This window comes from Drosophila navojoa, chromosome X, assembly GCF_054131105.1.
Source record: "Drosophila navojoa isolate 15081-1374.11 chromosome X, UAZ_NAV_1.0, whole genome shotgun sequence".
Classification (NCBI taxonomy): domain Eukaryota; kingdom Metazoa; phylum Arthropoda; class Insecta; order Diptera; family Drosophilidae; genus Drosophila; species Drosophila navojoa.
In genome coordinates, this window is record NC_142895.1 from 15,635,500 (window position 1) to 15,662,666 (window position 27,167).

General features: G+C 37.9%; 1 protein-coding gene across 1 annotated transcript in view; it reads right to left on the reverse strand.

The window, feature by feature from the left end:
• The window catches only part of NetB (Netrin-B), a 79,255-nt gene extending 53,656 nt beyond the window's left edge, over positions 1-25,599 (reverse strand). Inside the window, exon 1 of the mRNA XM_089264726.1 lies at positions 23,150-25,599. Coding sequence (XP_089120852.1) covers positions 23,150-24,644 — 1,495 coding nt within the window. The 5' untranslated portion in view covers positions 24,645-25,599. The remainder of the gene's footprint in view (positions 1-23,149) is intronic.
• Positions 25,600-27,167: the final 1,568 nt, after the last annotated feature.

Below are 27,167 nucleotides of genomic sequence, written 5' to 3' on the forward strand. Positions count from 1 at the left end.
GCTGGGCGCCGTTCGTCCCCCCGTCCCCTGCGTCTGTCCGTTCGCTCGCATAATTCGCTTTTTATGTTAACTTTGCCATTTCAAATATTTAATTTTGAAAAATAATTTATTCATTTCCGGCGGACTCGCGGACAACGCCGTCACGCGTCGCCCTGTGTTGATGATTTCCTTTTTGTTTTTTTTTTTTCTCTCTCTTTTTTTGCGCTCTTCTTGAAATTCATTTTTATTTTTTTATTTTTTATTTTTCTGCTTTTTACATTATGCCCCACCGCAAAGTTGATTTGCTTTGTTTTGGCCAGCGGGTGGAAATTGAAACTGAACTGTAATCAAAGCGCGGCTATTGATGTCATCTGCTGCCGCTGCCGCTGCCGCTGCCTCTGCCTCTGCTGCTACCGCTGCTGCGACTCTGCTGCCGGCTGTCGACTGCCAGCTCAAATGTAAATGAATTTCTGCATCAATTCATCGGACGCATTCCCATTGACAATATGAATTTCAATTGTCAGCTCGGTGAATAAAGCTGGCGGAGATTGCGGGTGGAGATTGTGGCATTACGGAATGCCAAGCGACAGTCCTTAATAGTTATTACAATAGTATTATATTGACAAATACTCTCACTGCGCCAACTTATTGGAGAAAGTAAGCAACTTTTCGAATCGACTTTGACGGCACCATCGAACAGAGAGGCAAAGGTGTGTTTAAAGAGAATTTGCATAGAGTTTGAATGGGTAAGGTCAAGGTTTACAGATCTCTGACATATTTAGAACCGGCCAGAATTATCTAAAATCTAAACTTTATATTTTTACTCTCAAATATGGTATATAAAAGAGATTATAATAGGAATATCTATAGATTATTTATAACTAAACTTGATTTCTGAATTAGCATAAGCTGATTATCCACTGTTATCGATTTTTTTTCTGTTAGTGCATACAATTATCGATTGCCTTAAGCAAATTTGATCTGTAGATATATATATGAGCCCTACGAATGCATATCTAGTCTCCTTTGTAGCCCGAGTTCTGTTGAGTCCTTTAATTCAAAACCGATTGTAAATATGTATATCGATTTCTTGTTAAAAGTTGTTATAGAAATATTTTCTAGTCTGTTATATAGTCACAGAGTTTATGTCACTTTAATATAAAGCAAACAATATTTAAATTTCAAGAGTTGTTTAATATCGATTTCTATTTAGTATGAACATTTATCGATTATTTAAAAAGTTATTTTGATCAGTCTCTTGTTTAAACTAAGCCAGCCTCATATATATGTAATACTTGGCAGCGAAATGCTTTGGGCCTTTATATTTTCAAGAGCAGTTTAATATCGATTTTTATTTAGCATGTAAACTTATCGATTATCTAAAAATTTATTTTGAACAGCCTCTTATTCAAACTAACCCAGCCTCATATATATTCCCATAATCTATGTATATAATACTTGACAGCCAAATGCTTTGGGCCTTTAAGCCAAGTCAATTGTAATGAAAGTTTTATATCCACTTAAAAGTCGCCGCCCGCACTCATTAGCCGAGCTATTAAATGAAGGTCGCAGCAGCTAAAGTGTTTTGAGCCAACCATTTGAATATTTTAATCATTTATAATTAGACGTTTTATAGCTTTGTTAGGGAACCGCCTCAAAACAGAGATTTGTAGGAGATGGAGTTGGAGGAAAGTTGAAGAGGGAGTTGAGATGCGACTGCAAAGTGGGTGGAGAATGTGAGTGTGAGCATGTATGTATATATTTCTTTTGTATACATATATCGTTTCTTGATATATCAACAATGCATTGCAATGTGTGCCCGCATTTGTTTTCGGTTTTGTTGCTTGCAGTTAAAACAAATAATACGTATACGCCGCATTGAAAAACAAGTAAAGAGTGAAAGAGAGAGTGAGAGAGAGAGAGAGAAATGGTATAAAAAATGTAGATAATTAAGTTGACGCTTAAATTGATTGCACACACATATTTCGTGCAGAGCTTAAAACTGCATTCGATTTAATTATCGAACATAAATTGCAGTCCAGGAGCCAAGAGCCACGAGCCACGCGCCAGAGCTGCCAATCAGCAGGAGCAGCAGCAGCAGCAGCAGCAACTGTTGTATTATGGTTTATATACGGTAAAGAGGAAACTGAAATGTAATGCTCATCAAAGCGAATGTTAAGCGCATTAATTTTAATGGCATCAGTGCGTCAATTGATAGATTCGTTTCAAGGACCAACGGCCAAGGATCGAATCGAAGTTATTGCACTGCAGTAAGCACATTCACATTGTGATGGTTGTTGTTGCAATTGCAATGAAGTGTTTGCTAAACATGGGAATGCATTACACAACACTGCATAATAGTAATTTAAAATTATTGAATTGAAATTAGCTTTTTGTTTGGCTTTCGGCTCAATTCACTTGAATGGCCAAGAATTTAGTTATTGGCTCTAAATATGAAATGAATGAATGTTAATATCTGATTGGTTAAGTGTTGCAAAACACTCGAATATGCGACAACAAGAGAAATTGATGAGCTGTAAGCGTAAAAGATTCCATTATGGCAGTCAATGACATAGGCTAGGCTATTATATCTATCTCTCTCTCTCTCTCTCTTTATATATATATACTTATATTTTCTATACTGCTCAACAGTGTTGTAAAGTTAAGAGAATGCCAAAACTTATTCACACATCTACTCTTAATTATATATATTTAATTACATTATATTATTACCCATTATATAAAATTAGTTAGGGATTCACATGCCCATATTAGCTTGGCTGAAGGCCACTGTTATTTAAGTAGTTAGTAGCTATTCGCTTTTAAGTAGTCGTGCATGCCATGCTAATCATCATTTCAGAAATTAAGTTTAATTGGAATTATTATATGCGCAAATGTGAGAATTTTATCGTGTTGGACTTAATTTCAAGAGACTTCAAAGCAAAGGCGTCACATGTATAAAGAAATTTTTTTGATATATGTTAAAGTGCTAGGGGAGCATGTGCTCGACTAGAAGATACCTCAAAAAGAACTATAGTACATTAAATATATATATATACATATATTGCCTTAATCAACTCTCATCAAACCAAGCCAAACTCAAGCTAAATTTTGCATACGAATAAATATGTCAATAGTAGCAAATTTAGCATAAGTATTAGTACTATATTTGCATTAGTTTTAGTCAGTTGTGCGCATGATGTACGCATCTATTTTTAGATCTGATGTCTGTGGCCATTGGCATACTAAAATGGAAATCGTATCACGTTTTAGGCTCCTCTGTCAACATTTCGCGGCGCCGTCAATTTCGAAGCTGATGGAAAATTCGAAAACAAAAAGTTGACAATTAGAGGCTAGCCAATAATTATTGGCCAACAAATGTGCACAATGCATGCGAAATGGTTGCGAAAAAAAAAATAAATAAAATTGGCAGAAAAAACCAAAGAGAGAGAGAGAAAAATAAAAGCTCAATTAAATACAAGTGCAGACGAGTTTCAGCGACTGCTCAATGCTCGTTTAAGGAATAGAAAAATATTTAATATATTTAATAATGGGAGAATGTCATAAAGATCATACATATTTCAAATTTTTCATACAGTAAAAAAACAGCTAACTGAACCAGCCTACAAATTCTTAGCGGGTTTCTAGCTAGACTCTAGTTTAATCTCTATAAACTTGATTTATTAACACAGGAGTATATATATTAAATATATATTAGAGAGTTTTTATCTCAACCGTTTTTGTTTTACCCGTTCTGCCACGCCTCCATGTGGGCTTACTTAATAAATTTAAGCCCAGACTCTACGCCCTTCTATATTAAGTTCCAAGTCAATATCACAGTATATATGTAAGTAAACAAAAACCAATATGCTCTTGCACGCTCTGTGCGCGAGTATCTGTGTTAAAAATAATAAATAAATTAAAGCGGAGATTGGGGCAGGCTCAATAAATGTACAATTAAAAGCAGCACGCAACATTTGCATTTCATTAAGTATTTCAAATAAATGTTTTTCAACATTTTTGTTGTTTTTTTTTTTTTTTGCCTGTGGTAAATCCGTCTGTGTTTGCTGTGTGTGTGTGTGTTTGTGTGCGCGCATGAGTTTTAAATATTGCATAATTTGTTGCAGCTATAACAACAAAAACAGCAGCAAATCAGCTGTTAAGCATTTTCAATGAAGTCCAAAATGCGTGAGAGATTTTATTAGTGCATTTTATTGTTTATGGCTCTTGCTCATTAGCATACCCAGCGGCCAGCGGTGTGCGCTAACTGTATAGGGTGTATATATGTACATACAGATATACCGACATTCAATGTGCTAACTATTGAGTTAATACGAAAAGCTCGACATATAGCTAGATAACTATATATGTATATATTGAATTATAATATATATACATTAAAAATAAATATTTATTATTTAAAAATTTATTTTGCAGATTTTTTTTTTTTAATATTTAAAAATATGCATTGAGCAAACAAATATAAAAATAATTTTTTTATCTATTAATTTTTTTTGTATTAAAAAACAATCTGCTGAAAAATTAGTTTATTTATTTATTTTTTTTTTTTTTTTGTTTACTTTTCAATGCACTAACAAATTTATATGTGTTTATAAATTGAATATAAAAATATATTCATTACATATCAATTTGTATTAATGTTTATGTATTTGCTGCATAAGATTTGGCTAGAATTGAAACTTTGAAAGCTATACGAGAATTTAAAAACTAAATTTTTAAATCAAATAATATTTAATTTTTGATTTTGTGATTATTTTTGTGTCTTATATAGTATCAATCCCAAAAAATTAGCAGAGTTGTGTACATGGCGCTGCAAGGGAATATTCTTACTATATAGCTTCAATTCTTTTGAGTATATATCTATTGATATGTATATGTATGTATGTGCCTCAATGCAATAATTATATGCAATTTTAATTTATGGTAAAAAATATTAAAAAAAAAATATAAATATAGAAAATATAAAATATTTTTGTAACATATGATTTATCCAAGTCAATTGTTTCCTTGTAGCTATACCGATAATTCAATAAATCTTCTTTAACTATATCCTTATATATTTAAATATTTCTATATACCCTAGAAAGTCTAGAATTTTACATATGAATTTTAAATCTTATATAAAGCACAAAGCTGACTTTTAGCTGGTAAACTAAGTTCGCCAAAAAAAAAAATAAATATATATATATAAATGAAAATGAAAGAGTATACAGCGCGTCGTCTAGCCACAAGATCCGCTTAACTATTTATAAATTATATTGTTTTTTTTTTTTTTTTGTATGGCTGTATTTTTTGTTTTTTTTTTTTTCACTTCTTTTCTTTGGCTGCTGCCTTTTGTAATCATAAATTATGTTGGAAAAATGATTATGAACCAGAGGCCAGAGAGCCAATACCGAAACGTTGGAAAATTGCATTTACATATTGTGTTAAATATTTAACACTTGCCCAGAGTGCAGGCGTGCATGTGTGCGTGTGTGTGTGTGTGAGTTGTTGTTTTTTGTGTGTATTTTTTTTTTACACATATTTTAATTAGCTGCATTTTATTGCCAGGCAGCAGGCAGCTGCACCGCCCGCTGCTGCTCCCGCACTACCAGCACCGTTCACGGCAATGGCACTCATTAGTTGTCAAGCACTCAATAAACGGCCGAACCATACATCATTTAAGCCTTCATTAGTTTATCGGCCAAGCGCCTGGTAAAAGTTATTAGCGACAGTTTAAAATTAAATTGCCCGCCTTTTGTTCTGTGTGTGTGTGTGTGTGTGTTAACATATTCATTTGGAAGTTAATGAACTCGTCAATTAGTTAGTCATTGTCTGACGCGCTGATACATAATTTCATTAATTTTTTTCATTTTTTTATTCTTTCATTTTCAATTTTCCCAGCTTTAAGCTTGACATTTTCACTATGTATTTACCATTTGAACTGCTCCCCAGCACTTGTTTAACACACTGATGACTTTTTGACTTACAGCTAACAAGCTTACAATACTGGATACCCCACACCCATACACACGCACACACACACACACGCACACTTGGTGCTGCTGCTGTTGCTGACTTTCTCAAGCAATTACTATTTAATTTGCGCAAGCATTTTGCGCCAACTGCGGCGCATCACGACAGCATCGTTTGGCACTGGCACTGGGCACGCCCCTTTCGGCAGCTACTCCTCTTACGCTGAGGGCTCAGACGTAGAGTTGGTCATGTTTTGCTTCTTCTTCTTCGTCGACTACTTCATGTTTGCCGCTCTTGACTTTTGTTTTGTGCGTTCTTTTTGCAGTTGTTGTTTTTATACCCTATTCAAATGTTAGCCCAGCAAAGTGGGTATGCCAGTTCATATAAATATGTATGTATGTATATGTATGTAATTTGCTCTCTATATATATATATATATATATATTTAATATAACATCAAATTTTTATTGTTTTATAGTATTTCGCATTTCTGCTTTGCCTATTTGGCACATCTCTAAGAGATTACAGGGTATTAGCATGTCAATTACTTGGCATTTAAGCCTTCCAATTTGTTACTTTTTGCGCGTTTTCGGTTTCTTTTTGGCAGTTTCGATCTTGTCTACGTTGTTGACCGCAAGCCGCTTAACAGCAAAGGCAACAAGCAACAACAACAACAACAACAATATGAGAAATCTGTCTGAAGGTGGGCGCCTCGTCTCGCCGCATTCCCGCCCCCTCGCACGCGCGAATTTGTGGCTGGACATTCACGCGTTGCTTTGGTCTCCGATTCCGTTTATGCTGTATGTGCATGTGTGTGTGTTAGTGTGTGTGTTGGTGTGTGTGTGTTTGTGTTGGTGTGTGGGGTAAGTCGCCGCCGTAGTCATCTACTTTAGTCATGTTTTATGGCTCTTTTGGTTTTATAATTTGTCCGACAACAGCTGCGGCACAAGAAAGACGGCGAAACACTTCTCTCCCCTTCTGCACCTCCTCCGCCTCCGTCGCCCCCAAATTCCGTGCTGCCCCACCTCCTTGTGGTACACCCTCTATATAGCATGCCCCTGGACTAGTTCGCAGCTTATGGGCACAGACAGCAGACTTCAAAGCAATTTCGCCTTTTTTGGACACTTTTCTGTTTTCCGTTTTTTTTTCTTTTGGTTTTGGGCTGGGTTGTGTTTTTTTTTCGAGGCTGCTCCAATTAGTTGCCAAATGTTTTCTTATTAAATTCAAATTGTAATTTTATGCTTTTGGTCAAAGCAACAACAACAACAACAATATAACTTGGCTTTATTCGTATAATTTATTAGTCTCGCTTTGGTGGCCAAATTAGATTTAACACACATCAATTTACATATACGAATTTGCATACACTCATGCTCCATAATCTGGCAGATGACACGCCCCATTTTGCTTTGTTTTGCTTCTGCATAAATAGTTTGGAATATCTCAGAGCCACTCGGGCAATCGGTAGGGTATATTAGCTTTGAATACAAACTATACTCATATACATATGCTAGGCTTGTTTCTTATACTTGTATTTATGTTTATACTTATACTAATCCATACACTTGTACTTTTATAATGCTAGTAATATTCATATTCATATTTGAATTCATACTCATATTTTATATTTATGGTATATTTCTACGTTTACTTATTATGCCTCAACTCACACTCAGAGTCATACTTATAATTCCACTTACACTTCTGGGCACACTTATATTAAAACTCATACTTATACATATACTTTTACTTATACGCACGTTTATAATTATGCACTTATATATATTATATTATGTTCATATTCAAAGTCATTCTTATACTTAAACTTATACTCATACCCATACTGATATTTAAACTATTATTCATACTTATACTTATACTTTTACTTATACTTATATCCACACTCTTACCCATATTCATACTTATACTCTTACTCATACTTATACTCATACTTATACTCCTACTTATACTTATACTTATACTCACACTCATACCCATACTTATACTCATACTTATACATATACTTATACTCACACTCATATCCATACTTATACTCATACTTATACATATACTTATACTCATACTTATACTTATATTCACACTCATACTACTATTCCTACTCATACCCATACCCATACTTATACTTAAACTCATACGCATACTTATACTTACTTACTTATACTCCTACTCATACTTATACTCATACTGATACTCATGTCCATACGCATACTTTAACATCTACTCTTGCTCATACTATACTTATACTCAAACTTCTACTTATACTCATATTACACTTATACTTTAGCTTCTACTCATACTCATATTCATTCATATTCATTCTTATACTTTCACTTATGCTCGCATCATACTCATACCTCTACATAAACTCCAGCTTATACTCACTCTTATACTCGTTCTTCTACTTATACTTGCTATGATTAATAGCGTATTCAGTCGTCGTTGTCAGTTTACGTATTTAAATGTTATTTATTTACTTATTTCCTTTCGGCTCTACACTCAACTTGAATTTTATTTTCTTGGTTTTTGTTTATCTTCCAAGTCTTTCGCTTTAATATATTTCTCTCTCTCTCTCTCTCTCTCTCTCTCTCTCTCTCTCTCTCTCTCTGTCTGTCTCTCACTCTTTCCCCCTCTCTCTGTTGCTGGCCAAACATTTTGTTTGCTTTGTTTCGCATCATTCTCGACGTTTTGTTTTACATGCTTTTCCCTGTTTTTATTTATTTCTTGCATTTATTTTGCTGGTTTCTTATTTTCACTGCTTTTGTTTTGTGTCTTTGCCAGAATGGCCCAAAGGAGCGCTTGGCCCGTTGCAAGTACAGGTGATGTGGCAAGAGATCGACTCCTGAATGCTCTATGAGAAAAGTCTGTGAAAAGTCAGATTTGCCTGAGCGAGTGATCAATTGACTGACTGACTGATCAGAATATTGATAGACTGATGTAATGACAAGATATTGGCATACTAGGTAGATTGAATGATTGATGATTGATAGAGTGATTGACTCATAAATGATTGTTGGATGGGTGATTGACAAACTGAAGATTGACCGACTAAGTCATTGACTAACTGATGATTGATTGATTGCACTACCTGAATCATTGAGGGAATAAGGGATTAATTGATGACTGCTTGACTAACTGACTCATCGATGATTAATAGATTGAGTTCTGATTGATACTGATTGACTGATAGAGTCATGGCTCACTGAGGGAGAACCGCCCCATATGCAGCTGACTTATGGATGAATCAACTGCAAATTAATATGCTACTTCAGGCCACGAATAATTTTATAAATCTTAAACTCTCTCATAGAGAGATCCTAGTTTTGGATGATAATACGACGTATATTCCCTGCTTTTAATAATAAGTCTTTCGCCAAGGATTCATTTTAATTTGATGACAGATTTGTTAGGGTATTTGCACTTTGCAGTCATTTTCTGCGCTGTTTGCATTGAGCTATGCAAATTAAATTGCAAATGTGTCTTACTTATGCACACACACACACACACACACACATACATACACACATGCACATACACTGTTTGTTGCATTCACTCGTTTCATTCATGGCATCTCAAATCTATGCAAGCGCGAGCGCCGATGCCGCCGCAGCAACAACTAAGAACCAACAACAACAACAACAACAACGTTAACAAGAACAACTAACTATGCACACACACACAAACATACATCCATATGCGGCGCACACAGATTGCATTTGTTTTTGTGTTGCTTTTGTTTTATTGTGCGCCAGCCTTTTACTTACTTGCGTTTTGCCCTCTTCCATACAACCACAATTGTGCATAAGTGTGTGTGCGTGTGTGTGTGCTTACATATCTCTCTCTCTCTGTGTGTGAGTGTGTGTGTGTGTGAGTGTGTGCTTAGCAGCAAATTGCAATTAGTGTTGACTTATGTTGAAGTCATATCGTGCACCAGTTTCTCTTCCCTTACCCCCCCACCCCTCCCTCTGCACTACCCACGCCTCCCTTTGCGTCATGCCATTCGCTTTCTTCCTTCCTTTTGGGTGCCTCTCGTCGTTGATCTCTTGTTGTAATTGCTGCACTCTCTGCTCTTGCTCTTGCTCTTGCTCTTCTTGTTGTTGTTGTTGTTGCTTTTCGACGCCGTCGCCTCGGTATGCGTGGGGCACACATTTGGACTGGCGTCTGGCTGGAGCTGTGGCTATAGCCAAATGCAGTTGACCAACTCACTGGCCAGTTGGCCACAGCCAAATGCGAGATTTATCAATTTTTCAGTAATGTGGTCCAGACAAGCAGCCCTCAAGCTGCTGCTACCCTTTGGACTCGACCCCCAGCCCCCGTATCCTCCCTCTCCTGTGCACGACGCTCATTTGTGATGGAGATAGACCGTGCTTCCCATTGACAATGTTACTGTGTTACTTTGTGCCACTAACTGTAAGCCCAACAACAACAATTACAACAACAAGGCACTGCCACAACAACAACAACAACAACTACAACAACTGCATACATATGTATGTATGCGATTAAGGCCATAACCAAAGCAGCTTAAAAATTGCTGCAAATCTCTCAGTTTTGACTCTATGCCATTTTGTGCACCCCACAAGTAGGCGTGGCAACCCTATGATGACCAAGATACCTCAAGCAATTATTTATGTAGGACCAATAGGGAACTATATAACAAAGAAACGGTAAGCACTTCATGAGTTTTCTTTGTATAGAAAGCAAGTAAAGTTCAAGACATTAGCAAAAGATATATAGAGATGCGTGAGATTTATATATCAGCTAACAGGCCTCCTTCAAAAGGCAATGATGTGGGAGAAATGGGGAAAATATAAGAAAATATTGGAAGTGTAAGCCGCAAAAAAGCTAAAAATTCATAGAGTAAATATTTTTAAAATATTTTTTTAGTGCACTCATTGATATAAAAAAAAAGAACAGAGAAATACGAGAAAAATTGAGAAAAAAATAACAGCAATATTTGTTGTATAGACTGTATAAAATTATTGGGTTTTATTTCGACAAGCATATCAAAAACCTCTAAGAAAAAAGGCTAACACTTAAAAATATACTGCTTAAAGAGTTATAAATTCATATAGGATAAATAGATGTAGGATAAATAGAAAATATATAAAAACAATTTCGTTTTTATAAGGCTTATAGAAGAAATAGAAAACAACAAAATTTTTACAGTAAGCATTTATATAGGAGAAATAGAGAAAATATATATTTTTAAAGACTTTTGACCATATAATAATTTATCGTACAATGGTTTTATTTCAGCAAGCAGCTCTAGAACCTCTTAAAAAAAAGCTAAAACTGAAAAATATGCTGCCAAAAGAAGCCAGAAATTCATGGAAAATTCAGTTAAATATTGAAAACTTCTCCGTAAAGCAATGAATTTAAGCTTGAGTCAAATATAACTTTACTAACTCCACAATTTATCTCATTACAAGCCAATATGCTCCATTATCTCTGCTCTGGCAGAGCTATGCTGTTTGGGGCCGGGAAAAAACTTCATTTAAAAGTAATTTTCATAGTAATCGAACGAGGGCGAGGCGCAGCTCTATGTCGTTGTTTAGCATATAGAACTGCCCCTACAGCTAACTCCGCCAGCACCACCCACCGGGGCCCCCCTCCCCCACCCACCGGGGACCCCCTCACCCACCCACCAGCAGCACCCCCAGCCCCATCTAGTGCTAGCACTTTAACGCTCTGAGCTATCAGCAGCTAACACTTCGTTGCATTTGGCCACAAAATGTTTTTAAATTCACATAAATTTAAGGCACGGAAAAACTATTAAAGCATTTGTCGTGCATGTTTGTGTGAGTATCTCTGTGTGTGTGTGTGTGTGTGTGAGTTAGTTAATGAAGAAAAATAGATGAGCACTGGTGGCTGAGGTGTGCGAGACGGCGCTCGCTGCCACAGACTGTAAAATAGCAGCCGAAATGTGCTTAACATTTTATGTCTTTTCATCTCTCTGGTATGTGCGCCTGTCTATCTAACTATGTGTGCGTGTGTTTATATGTTTGTTTGCTACTGTATAGCGCTACTTCTACCCCATGCCCCCACACTCCAATCGCCACACACTTCAGCGCACAGTTCTAAGCAGCAGGGTTCCAACAACAAATTCATTTGGGGCCGCGCTGTCAGCACTTGGTAGTCTTTCGGCATGCACTTGCTGAGGGGTATATCAGATCTATCAAGTCATTTGCAACACATATGTATCTCTATGGCTAGATTTTAGTTGCTTTTGTTTGTTTTAATTAAACACATATATCAAAATATCTATACATATGCAGCCGAGTCGCGTTCGATTTTTAAATTTTAATATTCATAAAAAATATAGTAATGCAGTAATTTTTTTTTAGTAAAAATATATAATCTGCTAATTCCTTGCAACAACTTATTAATGCTTAAAAACGCATTAATTATATTTCGTAATATTTTTTTCGATATTGAAATTAAATTTACGAAATCCAAATTTGTTGCCAGTTAAAAAGAGCAGTTAAAATGCCTCTAAAATAGTCTGCAATATTTTTTTTTTATCAGAGAGAAGAGTATATTCATATAAATAAGAAGCATGCAATATATTTAAATATTTAAAATTATATAGAGATTACATATTTAAATACAGAAAACCTCGTTTAATTCCAAATTATTATTACGTAAATTATTGTTTAATTTCTTATTTACTTTTATCTTTTATTTTATTTTATTTTTAACTTTTTTCCATATTAGAAAAAAAATTGCAAATCCATTGATTTATGTTTTTTTTTTTTAATATTTATTTATTATTATTTTTTTTAATATTCTCCAAATGGAAACAAATTCCAAATTTATTGATATATTATTTTATTTTTTTCCATATTAGAAAAAAATTTCAACTTTATTGATATATTTATTTATTTTATTTTATTTTTTTTTTTAATTTTATTTTTTTTTTATATATTTTCCGAATTGAAAACTAATTCCAAATTTATTAATATATTATTTATTTTATTTTATTTTTTTTTTTCCAAATTAGAAAAAATTTCAACTTTATTAATATATTTTGTTATTTAATTTAAATTTTTTTAATTTGATTTTTTATTTTTTATTTTTTTATATAAATCAAAGATCAATGTAATTCCCTGACCATTTTGCACTATCTTTATATATATCTTTAAATAGATAATATTTTTATTTATTTATTTATTTTTTTTTTATTTATGTTAGAGTATTCATTCTTCGTCACATTGAAGTCTCGCCTTTGTTGATTGTTGTTTGTAAATAAGTTGCAGCGATTTGTCCCCTGTCTGAACTGCTCGACCCCAACACACACATGTGCACAAGGCGTTAATTACTTCCAATTGGAATTTTGGTTAGTTTATAATTTGCTATGCCCATTTTTAATGGGCGACAAATTGATGGCCTCTCTTAACAAAACCACTTTATGCTCGAGGATTAAGGCGTTAGGCCATTAGGCAGGAGGCGGGGCGGGGCGGGGCGGTTCTCTGCTGAGCTGCGCTGCATGGCGCTGTAGAGGGCACCGATTGCAATGAGCGCTCAGCAATTTGAAGCCATTTGAATTACGTGTGGTCAGCAGGGTCAGTAAGCCAGGCCAGACCCAGCCCGACCCGGCCAAGTCCGACCCGACGCTAGATTGCCGTTGCTAAAAGGCAGTTAAAAACTGCGGCACGTAGCCAGTGGCAATGGGCGCGCGAAAGCGTTGCACTGACTGCGAATGAATGAAAAGCCAGGCAAATAAAGCCAACCAGCAAAAAGGGCCAAAGCAGAGATTCGATTACGCAGAGAGCATATATAGACAAAGAGAGAGAGAGAGCAGCAGTAGCTGGAGCAGGTATAATGGAGCGGGGCGTGCGGTTGGGCGGCTGGGCGCTGCCGGTAGGTGTTGGAGCATAGACCGCAAAATCATGCGGCTACGTTAGCTTGAATGCAACAACAATATGCAACAGTAGCTGCAGCTGCAACAGCAACAGTAGCAACAGTAGCAGCAGCAGCAGCAGCAGCAGCAGCTCTAGCTTCCAAAGCATTTTCAGATTCCGTTTCCGTTTCTACTTTTATTTTTTTGTATTTTACTTTTTACGTTTAATTCCTTTTCGTTTTCGTTTTATTTAGTTTTTTTTTTTCTACGCTCTGGGGTTTTTACGCTTTGCTTTGACTTGGGCTTTGCTGTGGCATGTACAAAGAGGTGGGCTTGCGGCAGTGGCAGGAAGCTGCGGATTTGGGCGCTGGTTACTGTCGGCTGGGTGTTCGGTTGCCGTTGCACTTCATTGAGCCGTGCAAGTGTTAAAAGTGTTGCAAATTGCGTGGTTTTGATGCCACGGCGCTGCATCCAGTGACGTTGGCTAAAAGCAACGTGGGAACATGAGTGCCCAGCCCGCAGCAGCCGCCAGATCAGAAATCCACTCAAATGGATATACTGTAAATACATATATTGAAAGAGCGCACACCTAAACGATATACATACATATATAAGAGTCAAGTGAACAAATGTGAGTCTCAAGCACGCTTGGGCAAAGTAAACCAACAGCATTTGTTGGCCAGAGTTCACAAAAAGAAGCAGGGAGCAGGTGACAAGGAGCCAAGGATATGTTCAACTAGGAAGTACTTCCAGCACGATTAGATTCCTCATTTGATTTAGTTTAAAAGAGTCTCTGTGCCGGAGAAGCCGGTGGAGATTGTCAGCAGGAGGCCTTTGATCAGGAAAAATTTGACTAGAAAAGAGGGCATTATTTGCATTTTTATTATACCCTGAACCCATTGAAAATGGGAAATCAGGGTATAATGGTTTTGTTAAAAGTATGTAACAGGCAGAAGGAGGCGTGGCAGACCCCACAAAGTATATATATTCTTGATCAGGGCGACGAGCTGAGTTGATTTAGCCCTGTCCGTCTGTCTGTCCGTCCGTCCGTCCGTCCGTCCGTCCGTCCGTCCGTCCGTCCGTCCGTCCGTCCGTCCGTATGTATGAACGCGTCGATTTCAGAAGATATAAGAGCTAGAGACTTCAACTTTTTTTTAAAATGTCCGTATATATCACGCGCAGATCGAGTTTATCACTAAAAAACGATAACTCATTCCGATACTTTTTTATCGATAAAAAACCTTATCGAAGATCAGTTAAAAAATTATATCTCCTACATCTTTCAAGCTAGAGTCTCCAAATTTAAAATGTATATTAAGATACATTTTAGACAATTTCGGTTTTTGTTAAAATTTACCCCCCACTCCTAAATCCATCCCCTCACCCTCATATTTGTAAAAGTCGTATATCAAATACTAGAGACTTGTCCTTCGGCATACACATACATTTAAACATTATAATTATGTTTTGAAAGTTTCATTACGATCGTACGTCTAGAAATCAAATTATTCAACACGTAAGTTCTCATAATATTGCCACACAGCAGCGCAACCCAAGCGCAATGCCTGTATATGCGTGTGTGTGTGCGTGTGTTTGTTTGTATGTGTATGTGTGGGCGTGTATTTTTTTGTATGTGTGTGTGTGTGTGTGTGTGTGTGTGTAAGTGTGTGTGTGCTAATTATTATTGAAATATCAGTTCCTTGTAGGGTTCAGGGGATCTCGTAGTCGAGCAGTCTCGACTAGAGCTTTCTTACTTGTTTTTTATTTGCAGGAGTCTACTTCTTTGTGGAAAGATTGCATAAAGTTGTGTAGAATATAAATAATGTAGAACTTTGATAGAGCTGAAGAAATATTCAAAGCAGTATAAGATAAGTTGTATATAGATTGACAAGGTTAGGCTATGCTTGACTAGGAGATACTTGGTATATGAATTTATCTCTTGGAGAGATTTAAGAAGATTAAATAGAACTACTTAGTAGAAGGCATCAGCTCTGGTATACTGACTCTAAAGTCAGTCCACCTAGGAGTAAGGTATCACATATGACATGCTAAAGCCGGAAACTGAGTTCGTTGTTTTTATTAGAAAATCAAATTTATAATCCACAATGAGACGATATACAAAGAAAATAAATAAATAAATAAATACAAACTATTCAGATAACCTAAACATAACCAACTAGTTCTGCGCTTATTCTAATTAATATTAATTAATAAAAACTGGAATAAACAACTGGAATACTCTTACTGGTCTTAAGAGTACTCCAGTTGTGTGTAGAAAATACTAAAATTTTGGGGTAGGTACTTTAGCAGAATCTGAACAAAACTTGAGCCAATTCTAGCTCCCTCTCTCTCTCTCTCTCTCTCTCACTCACTATCTCTATACCTCTCTATATATACAAGCTATAATATAATATAATATAATATATACATAAATATTATATGAAATGTCCAGCTCTTCAGTTATACCAGATGGATGGAGAAATTTGGTTAGCAATTGCCCTGACTTTCTCTATGGCATTGGCCACACACTCCAGCTATTTATTAAGTATATTTCAGTCCAAATAAGAGCACTCCCCACCAACTTTTCTATATTCAAAATAAACAAATGTATCAACTGAGACAAAGTACATGATTGTAAATACTTTATTTACATGTGCTATCAACATTTTAAAATAGAATTCCATTCAAATATTTGTAGAGTTGTGCATTATTTAATATATGCAACGGCGTTGGACTAATTAAAATTCCTTTTATAGTTTAGCTGTGGCATTTTTTTGTAGCCTTTGAGCTGGAATTCCTTTCATGCTTTACACAAAAACAACAAATCACGTTCATAATAGTGTCCCTTAACACAGAGAGGGAGAGATAGGGAGAGAGAGAGAGAGAGAGAGAGAGAGAGAGACACACACACACATTCCCTAGCACAACACAAATAAAGTACAGTCTGCACTTTGGGGTTGGAGTCGATTGTAGTTGAATTAAGTCGAGTCGCGCACAAAGGACACTCATTATGCATGCCCAAACTGAATGCAAGGATATCATCAACTACCCACTAACTCTCACACTCGCCCTGCCTCTCCCCCCCCCCCCCCCTCCCACTCTCTTTCTCTGTGTCTTTCTCTATCTCTGTGTCGCTTATCGCTCTGTGCTTCTGTCTAGTTTTTTGCGCTATGCTATTTTTTATATAACGCTTTTTCAGCATACTTTCAGGCGCGACGCCAACAAACAGCAACAAAATGTAACCACAGCAAAGCTGCCAGCATTTTTGTTTTTTTTTGCATTGCCACCCCCCCAGCCCCGCCCACAACAGAGCCACATTGTTGCGGTCGCAAAATAAAGTGTTGCATTTTGTTTTTATATGCCAAGCGATTCATTCGCGCAGCTCCAGCCAACTCGTTCGCCGTCTCCTGCTCGCGCATCCTGCCCCAGACATATGAGCCGCAATGATTCTTGTTGCATATGTGCAACAACTTAACTGCCAGCTGCTCGCTCTGCTCGCTCTGCCAGCTCTGCCAGCTTCGATGGCTCTGAGCAATCGCTCGATTTGTTGCGAGTCAGGAGAGCCAAAGGAAATCATAAGAATAAAAAGGGAAAAAGAAAATAAACAGAAATTGGCCAAACTAAAAACGTTTTCAGCTATAAACGCTTGGCTCATTCCATTGTCCCGCCATCCCGTCGCCCGTCGCCCGTTGCCCGTTGCCCATTGTCCATTTGTGGGCATGCAAAATGCGCACAGCTGTCGGGATTAACCGGGATGAGAGCGTGGCATGAGATTGCAATGTAAATGCCGCGAATTAGTTCAAGCCGCACCCCTCTAGCCTCGCCTCAACCACCCCCGTAAACGGCACACACACACACACAGGCACACACACAGGCACACTTATGTACTTACACACAAATAAATGTAATAAAGAAATAAAATTCTCTATGGGGGCGACAAACAATGCCCCTTGGCCTATGTTTGGCCTGCGCTCACTGTTTCCCATTTCCCATTTGGCATTTCCCACTTCGATTGCAGCAGCCGCTGCCAAAAACTTTGAAAAACTGAAAATTTAACAGATGGCGCGCATTAGATGCGCTTCACTCGGCCCCAGAGACCAAAAGTAGTATCGCGCGACATGCCCACGCCCACCAGTCCACCAGTCCAGCAGCCCAAACAACCCGATTGTAGCAGTGGACCACAATTTGATTTAGCCCTGCCCAAATATACAGGTAAATACAGCAGCAGGAGCAGCAGGAGCAGCAGCAAATAAACTGTACAAAAGGCGATATCAAACATATTTTAAGAAACTATTTGCTTTTAATTATATTTGTAAACGACCAAATGTTGATATCAATTTGTCTAAAAATATATTCCAAATTAATTCTTTTATTTGTATAGACTGGGCGCATTACGAAAAATTAATTTCAAAGCGCAATCAATTTTGACATTTTCATATTTTGTAGATTTACTCTAGGTAATAGATTCAGCTAGTCAAGGGAAAATATATATATATATATATATATATATATATATATATATATATATATATATATATATATATATATATATATATATATATTTGAAATTAAATTGTTATCTAGAATGAATAACAATTAAAGAAATATATAATACGAAATTAAATACTAAATAGGAGTTTCTCTATATATTTATTTATTGGTGCAGGTATATTTTAGTCGAGCTTATATGATTCTAGCTCTCTTATATGCTCGTAGAACAAGAATTACCATACTTGTATATTTTTCTACTGGGATATCTAATGGGACTCAATGATGTCTGAGATCTCATCAAACTTATAGATTGCCAATTATAAACAAGAAAAATATATATATATATATAAATATGTATATATATAAATATATATAAAAAATATATAAAAATATATTAAAACAAATCTTAGGTATTCTGTATATTATTTAAATCTCATAAGAATTTAATAAAAATACTATTTCGATCGTTAAATACATGTTTATACAAGCCACACAACTTATAAGTATTTTATAAATTATTTCACATATCTATCTATCTATATATAAATAATTTTTGTATCTATAAATAATCTCAATCAGTGTGTATGCCATACATTTTCAGCTATTTTGTGCCACTGTGCGCGGGCAGTGCACCGCTTTCATAACGAAATCGAAACAAATTGCTGGCGAATAAAGCAAATCTAAATATTAATGTGCGACTCAATGAGTCGGAAGCGGGTCGCATCGCATGGCACTCGCTGGCCGAGACTTTGGTTTGGCTTTGGCTCTGGCTCTGGCTATAAGTTTCGGTTCAGGTTGGGTTTTTTGTGTTTTTCTTTATTTCGTTTTGGGGTAGGCCTCGAGATAAGCCGCACGATTGCAGGTAGCAATCGTAGAGCGATTCCTCTTTCAATATTTGCTCAGCTCTGCTTCGCGTAAATCTTGCCGAAGCTTTCATGGGCAGCTGGTCAGCTGAGGAGGAGGAGGAGGAGTAGAGAATGGCAGGGCAGGAGGAGCTGGATGACAGGGTCTGGGTCCTGGTACTTCAAATAATGGATGGCCCGGACCAAAACAGACGTCGCTGTTAACTTCGCTCGACATAAATATTTTTATCACTTGCCTTTGCCGGCGCTTCGAGTTTGTTTGTTTCCGTTATTTCATTTTTTTTTTTTTTGTTTTTTTGTTGTCATTTTTTGTTTCTTGTCGGCAAACGAATGGGAAAGGAATGAGAATGCGGATGGGAATGCGAATGCGAGTGCGACTTTCCTAAGCAAGCTAAGCTGCCCTCTAGGCGCAGTGGCTATGAAAGAAGAAGAAGAAAAAAGAAAGCAAATTCATATTAAAGCCTTTAATCTCGCAATCAAATCGCAGCGACTTGCGCGTTAAATTAATTTTATGTTCTCCTTTTAGCAGTGAGAGCCGCTAGATTTCTATGCTAATCAAACGGCTACCGAGCGTCAGTTAAATGGAACGTTAACGAAAAACATCAACTGCAATAAATTTGCATGGATAATTGTTTGGCCAAGTCACCGAATCCTGCCCATAAAAGCTGCAAATATATACTAAATTCTCGGATGGCACACACATTCGATTATATTAATTGCTTTGCTAATTAATGATTTCTAATCAGAGATAATTTTTAATTGTCTCATAATCTTCAAGTGGAAGATGTTTAGCAATTTTCAAGATTTGTTTTATGCATGGCAAAAAGTTTGGGTCGAGGAAAGTTTTGTTGGTCTGTTGGAAAGGCAAGTAAATGAAAATGATTGAGTATACAAACGATTGGGTATGCACGACTGGAAGATATCTAAGAAGGTTTATATGGCTTAAGACATTAATATTTTAACTCTTTAAACTTTAAAAAAAGTACTTTGTAAAATTCTATCGGATTCCGTAACTCAAGTTCATGAAAGGTGATATAAAGAACAAATTTATATATCGATATTAATCGATTTTATGAAAATGGATCGATAATGCTTAAGAAATCCTTGGAATACGTCTTTCGCTCTTCAGGGTGTCGAATAGAGACTTTTATATTACATATAAAACATCGCAAGTTCGTCTAAATCTGGAATATGGAATTTGGACTCATGGAGCCACCCATAGCTGCCCTTGCCCGTTAGATATACTATATATTAATTTGATTTATGTCTATCGATTGCTTATATTTTGCACTAAATATATTCAGCTGGTCAAATCTGTGTGGCTCACGGCCAATGTCAATTGCCCAGGAGATTTTGGTATATAGGACCATAAATTAGCAGAGACGACGATGCTGACCTTTGACTGCGCTAGCCGTTATGGGGTTGACCCGCAATGTAATGTCAGCGAGCGTCGCCCTAACTTGACGTCGCACGCTGAGCATTTGTTTCCTTGATTAATTCTGGATGGAGACGATGACGACGACGACGACGACGACGACGTCGACGGCCCACAAAAAGTTAATCGTTAGTAATTTATGACTCTCTGTGGAGGCGAGCGGCAGACAGCCAAATAGCCACGGAGAAGGTGTATAGGGTGTGCATTGGGGGTGTCGTTCGCTGTCAGTCTTCCTCTGTCTCTGCCTCTGCCACTCCCCCTCTCAAAACGTCTTCCACTCTGCGCAAGGTGCGGACAATGCTGAGCCAAAAGCAAGAGAACACAAATAATTGGTTTGAACCAATGTGGACACAGCTCGCCGGCTGCTCGAAATCAAGATAATGATAATGATAATGATGATAATAATGATGATGATGATGATGACGACGACGAGAACGACGATGGCATAAATGACCCGCTGACTTTGACAACAAATATGCCAACGTAGCTGAGGGAGATCGTTGCACATTGCTACGATTCGATTGGAATCGATTCGATTGGTAAACGAACTGAATGCTGGAGGAGCTGGAGGAGCTGGTGAAGTTGGTGAAGTTGGAGCAGCTGGAGTGGCACGTCGAGGCATTCAAATGCGCCGTCCAAGTGTTGAATTAAGCACCAAAAATGCAAAGAGAAGAATGCCGATGACGTCGTCGAGCCCTGGCGACTGGCATTGGCAATCGGAGGCTATCGGAGGCCATTGGGCAATCGAATGCGCTCCATGGCAATGCATTGAATTGAGTTCATTGCGCTTCAGGAGTGGACCCGGCCGCACAATGGACGCAATTGAAAACGCCACTCGACTCGGGCCAACAACAGAGCACACGACTGTCCCACCGACAGGCGACAGTGAATGCCAGCTATAAAGAATTTTCAGCTTTAACGTGTGTGCATGTGCGTGTGTGTGTCAATCTACTTAGAGCAAAAAGAAATATATGTATATATAGATATTCTCGAACTTGAAACTTTGACATTGCTTAAACAAACCCAATTGATTTTTTTTTTGCTATTAAATATTTTGAGCAAATGTATTTCATTAATTCGCATTCGATTTTAATTACATTTGGCATACGTAAATGTTTTTTTTTTGTTTCTCTCGAATTTCGTGCAATGTTTGTTATCAATATTTATATTTCTCTTAATTTGTTTTCGAGTGCTGCCATCCACAAAATATTTGTAAAAAAATGCATAAATAGCAACTAATTGCATTTAATTGAATTTTGATACATGTTCACATGGAGAAATATTTTACACATTTTTACGCATTTTACGCATCATTCGCGCAAATAAATACACAAATATCGTAGAATCATATTGACCCACTTAGCAGCTTATGCACATTTCATATTCACAATATTTTTAACCATAACAAATGAAATATTTCATCAAATGCAGCTCTTTGAGTTTTGGTATTTTCCTAGCCTAGTTGGGTTTAAATTTACCAAACATAAATTCCAATTATTTACAAAGAAGAATAATATATCTCTTAATTAGGTTTTGAATTCTAATTATGAAAATATAAACATTTTTGACTGAGGGTGAGATTGCTGAAGATGAAGAATGATTGATGTATTAGCTCCTCGAAAAATTTCTGGGGATCTCGTGTTTGAGCAGTCTTGACGAGAGCACTATAACTAGTTCATTTTCAACTTTTTATAAACAATTACAATTTTTTTTTTGTTTTTTTTCAGAAGCCTCATCCTTGATTTTTTTTTTTTATCAAATAGTGATACAAAAATTTTACTTTATTATTTTTCTTATTATTTATTTATTATTATTATTTTTATTATCATTATTATTATTATTATTATTATTATTATTATTATTAATATTATTATTATTATTATTATTATTATTATTATTATTATTATTATTATTATTATTATTATTATTATTATTATTATTATTATTATTATTATTAATATTATTATTATTTATTTTATTTTATTTTTATTTTTATTTTTTATTTTTATTTTTTTTTCATTTCATTGACATTTCATCAGACTAAAATGCACTGATTAAAATGATTCAAAGAAAGCCTAGGTTTTCAATAAAACGAGAAAGAGAGACAGCCTTAAATTTCACATGGATATCATATCATTATGATATATTATATAGAATAATACAAAAACTCTATATATGAGAATATCTGAGCTTTATAGCATAGTATACAGATACATGTATATATAGATTATATGGTCGCATTGCATATATACACCTTGGGGTATGCTTTTATTGATATTAGCAGCAGCATATTTTTTATGCAGCATTGGGGAATACGTAATGTGCATATATACTGGCATATGGATGGATGTATATATGTCACGCAGCATATGGCAGAGTGAGGATGTATTTGCTTTTATGGCAAGTAGTATAACGTTGCAAAAGCATTTTTTTTTTATGGAACTGTTGGGGAATCTTTTATATTTATCACTAGATAGATATATGTATGTATATGTATATGTATATATAGGTATGTATGTCGTTTAGATAGATTGCTTGACTCACTTTTGCATTCGTTGGCATCGTTGTCGGTGGCCCGTCCCCAGGGCCGATCGAAGTAGAAGGGCTTGCAGCGCTCGCACTCGGGTCCGGCGGTGTTGTGCTTGCAGGCGCAGGTCATGGCCAGCTTGGCGCTCAGCTGCAGGCCGGACGGAGTGCGTCCGAAGTGGCTGTGCAGGGACGTGGGAATATTGTCGTCGTCCTGGCCATCGTCAGCGTCGGCATGCAGGGCGCTGCTCGACCCACTGCTGGTGGCAATGCACTCGGAGGCGTGGCCATTGCACTTGCAGCGACCGCCCACAGCGAAATCGGAGACGGCGTAATGCTGCGACACAGACAGCATCTGTTGCATGGCAGCGGCACCAGCGACTCCAGAGGCCGATGTTGTGGATGTTGACGACTTGGTTGGGGGCGTGGTCTTGGCCGATGCTGGCATCGGAGTGCTGACCGACAATTTGCCCTGGAAGTGCTTCTCGTAGAGGCTGCTCTTGTGCTTGGACTGGCGCTTGCTCTCGCCATCGTTGGCATAGTCCAGATGCAGTTCGTCGTCGAGCTCGAGATGCTTCTTGGGCTCTTCGTACTCCTCCTGATCGTAGCCGGCACTGTCGTTGTCATGCAGATTGTAATCGTACTCGTCCTGCTCATCCAGCTCATGGCCATCCAGCTCGTCCTCCTGGCTGGCGGTCATCTCGTCACTGAAGCTGTTCGCATTGCCCTTGGCCCGTTCGCGGCTTAGCAGCAGCTGCGGCGGGAGCTCCAGGCGATGGAAGACCACACGTATATCGGTAGCCGTTACCCAATCCTGCAGCACCAGCGACGAGTCCAAGTCGTTGGCCGACGGACGACCCTCCAGGGTGTTGAAGGCGAAACGCTGTGCGGCCCCACCGCTGGCTGCATCGTGCTGCGAGTTCATGCAGCGCGCCTCCTGCTCATTGAACTTGCTGATCTTAGCGCGATCCGCACGTCCGTAAAACTTCTGGCACTGCGAGCTGTAGAACTGGAAGGGCTGCCAGGTCTGGCCAAAGTCGGAGCTCTTGTAGATGGCCAAGGAGTCGGGGCGCGGCGATTTGGGGCAGAACGACAGCGAAATGTAGGTGAGCTCGTATTTCTTGCCCAGCGACAGGGTCAGGGTGACATTGTCCGGCGGCGCCGTGTCCGGATCGTGGGGCACATTGACGCTGCCCGAACGCCAGCAGGTCACGTTGCTCGGATTGTTGAGGTCTGTCAGGGCGGCAGGACCATAGCGATGCTCGGACTTGTCGCAGACGCGGCACTCGCCCGCGCTGCCGTCGCGCTGCAGCTCACAGAAGCGCTCCGGCTGCTGGGCGCCGCAGACGCTGGACGCCTGCACCGGATTGCCGTAGGCGGCGTTCACAAAGCTCGGCAGGCACTTGCGCGGCTTGCCCTCGAAGTAGCATGGATCGTTGGCGTTGATGCTGACGCCGGCGGCGGCATGGGCCAGGCAGGCGAGCAGCGCGGCCAATTGCAGCAACAACAACATCTTGAGGTCTTTAGCTAAACCAATTGCAGATTCCAATGCTCCCTCTCTCTCTTTTGCTCACTTTATATATATTTCTCTTTAACTCTCTTACTCACTGGTTCACTCTTCTTTGGCTGTTGCACACTCTTTGTTGTTGTAATCTTCTTGCAGTGTATGTGTCTCTGTCACTCGCGAGGATCAATGGGCGAACGTGGTAAGCACAAAACAAAAAAACAACAAAAACACGCAAAGACACGCAGCACGCGGCACGCGGACGCTGAGCGGCGGCGTCACTGAGTCTGGCACGGCGGCCGCATGCAACAGCTGCCGCTCCGATTTACGATTTCAATTTCGGTTTCAGTTGCCACTGTCTGCTGCTTGATTCCCACTCACATACACAAACACACTCCCTCTCTCTCTCTCTTGCTCTCTCACTGTATCTGTATCTCTTTCTGGCACTTGTTCAGCTATGGCTTTCAGCAGCGTTCCTCTGCTGAGGGAAGAGACCGATGCGATTGCGATGCAACTCGGTCAACGGCCAGCGTTGTTCTGTTTTGTTCACGTCCTCGTCGCGTATCCTGCAGGCGAGGCGACAAACAGACGACAACAAGCCAAATGATTTGTTGCTCGTGTTGAGTTTCGTCTGCTGCTTCAGCTTCTGCTTCAGCTTCAGCTTCGCTTCGTTTCGTTTCGTTATTTGGTCTCGGCCAATTTCACCACTGCATGTTGCGGAGGCTGTTGCGGCTGCTGCTGCTGCTGCTGGCCGCAAAATGTTGCTACACCAATAGCGAAACCAAAACAAAAAAAAAATACCAACAAAATTTATACGACACACATACGCGCGTGGGCTGAGCGCCAAGGCACGAGCACTGCCACTGCCACTGCCAAAACAACAACACGACGACAAATACACAGACAATAAACACGACTCGAGTTCGTTCGCTCTTCGTTCGCCTTGCGTCGGCTTCGTTGTTCACCTGGCAAACGTTTGTCCGTTACTGAACGTTCGCAGCATCTCGGGCCGTTCGCTTGCCGGCTGCTGTTGCTGTTGCTGTTGCTGCTGCTGCTGCTGCTGCTGCTGATGTTGCTGCTCGCTCGTTGTGGGCCGCAACACGCGCGCTCTCTTTGTCACCCTCTCGCTCGCACTCACTCTCTCTCCGGCTTAGTTTAATGTTGGCGTTGCTTTCATGCGTGCACAGTGAATCTTATTAGAACTTTCGTTTCTTTAATTGAAATGATTTAATGCATGTTATAAAAAATATTTTTATTTATGAATGAACACTGATATTAAGACAAGACAAAATGGCTTACAAAAAAAAATATGCGTCATTATTATATGACAATATTAAAACAAATAAATATAAACATTACAAATATTTATGCATACATGTTTTTCAAGTTCTATTAATATCAATATAAATGTCAATATGAAACATGCAAAATATGCATTTTACAATGTTTCACTCTTAAAATAATAATTTGTTTACACATACATATATTCGTATATACATGTATATTCTCAATATTATTCGTATATACATGTATATTCTCAATATTATTATAAACAACATTTACCCAAAGCTTAACATCAATAATTTCTATATATGTAGTAAAACTCAGCTCTCAAGAATTTTATATTTATATCCAAATTCCTACTAATTTTTTTATTATATGAATATCAATATAAATATCTGTGTATACATAGATGCATGGAAAATTATTACAAAAATTATTTTGTTACAGATATGTAAATTTAAATATTGCATTCTTGATATAATGATTGCGGCCATTGATAAATGGATATATGGCGATTTCTTCAGAAAGTTATTTTATTATTTATTCAGCTCTTTTATTTTGGTAGCTGCGAAGGCTTTGGTTCTTTGTAATTAGCTTGAAGCGCACCTATTTCAATGTTAGTCAAAAGGTATTCAAATTGTAATTATTCAAAAATAAAACATTCTTTTGGAATATATTAAGCACTAGATTGGGAGCTAGATTAAAAATAAACAAAAACTTGGCAGTTCTGGAGAAATACCCATATCAATTCTTTTCTGTACTTGCGTTACTATACATAAAAAAAAAAAAAACAAGTCGTTACGTCATATATATAATATTTTAATATTAATTTTTCACTGCACATCGTTAGAAGATCATTATCATGTAACAATTTGCTCTGTTGTTTCCGTATTTTCAACCACTGTGCGCCATGTGGATGTAGGTTTTTGTGGATGCTGCTGCTGCTGCTGCTTAGCAACATTTGCCAGCAACATGCTGCCAGCAACATTTGCTGTTGCTTTGGTTTTCGTTGGCAGCTTGCCTAAATTTGAGCTCCAAGCAATTTGAATTTGTTGAGTGTGAGTGTGACACAGGAAATCTTTGTGAAATCTTTGGCTCATAAGTGAATGCAATTACATAGGTGTATGTCTCTCTCTGTGTGTGTGTGTGTGTGTGTGTGTGTGTGTTTAGTTGCCTGTGTATAGGGCTAGTCGATTTATGCGCTCGTCTTTGCCTTAACCCCAATTCACGCAGCGCTTTCAAAACTTC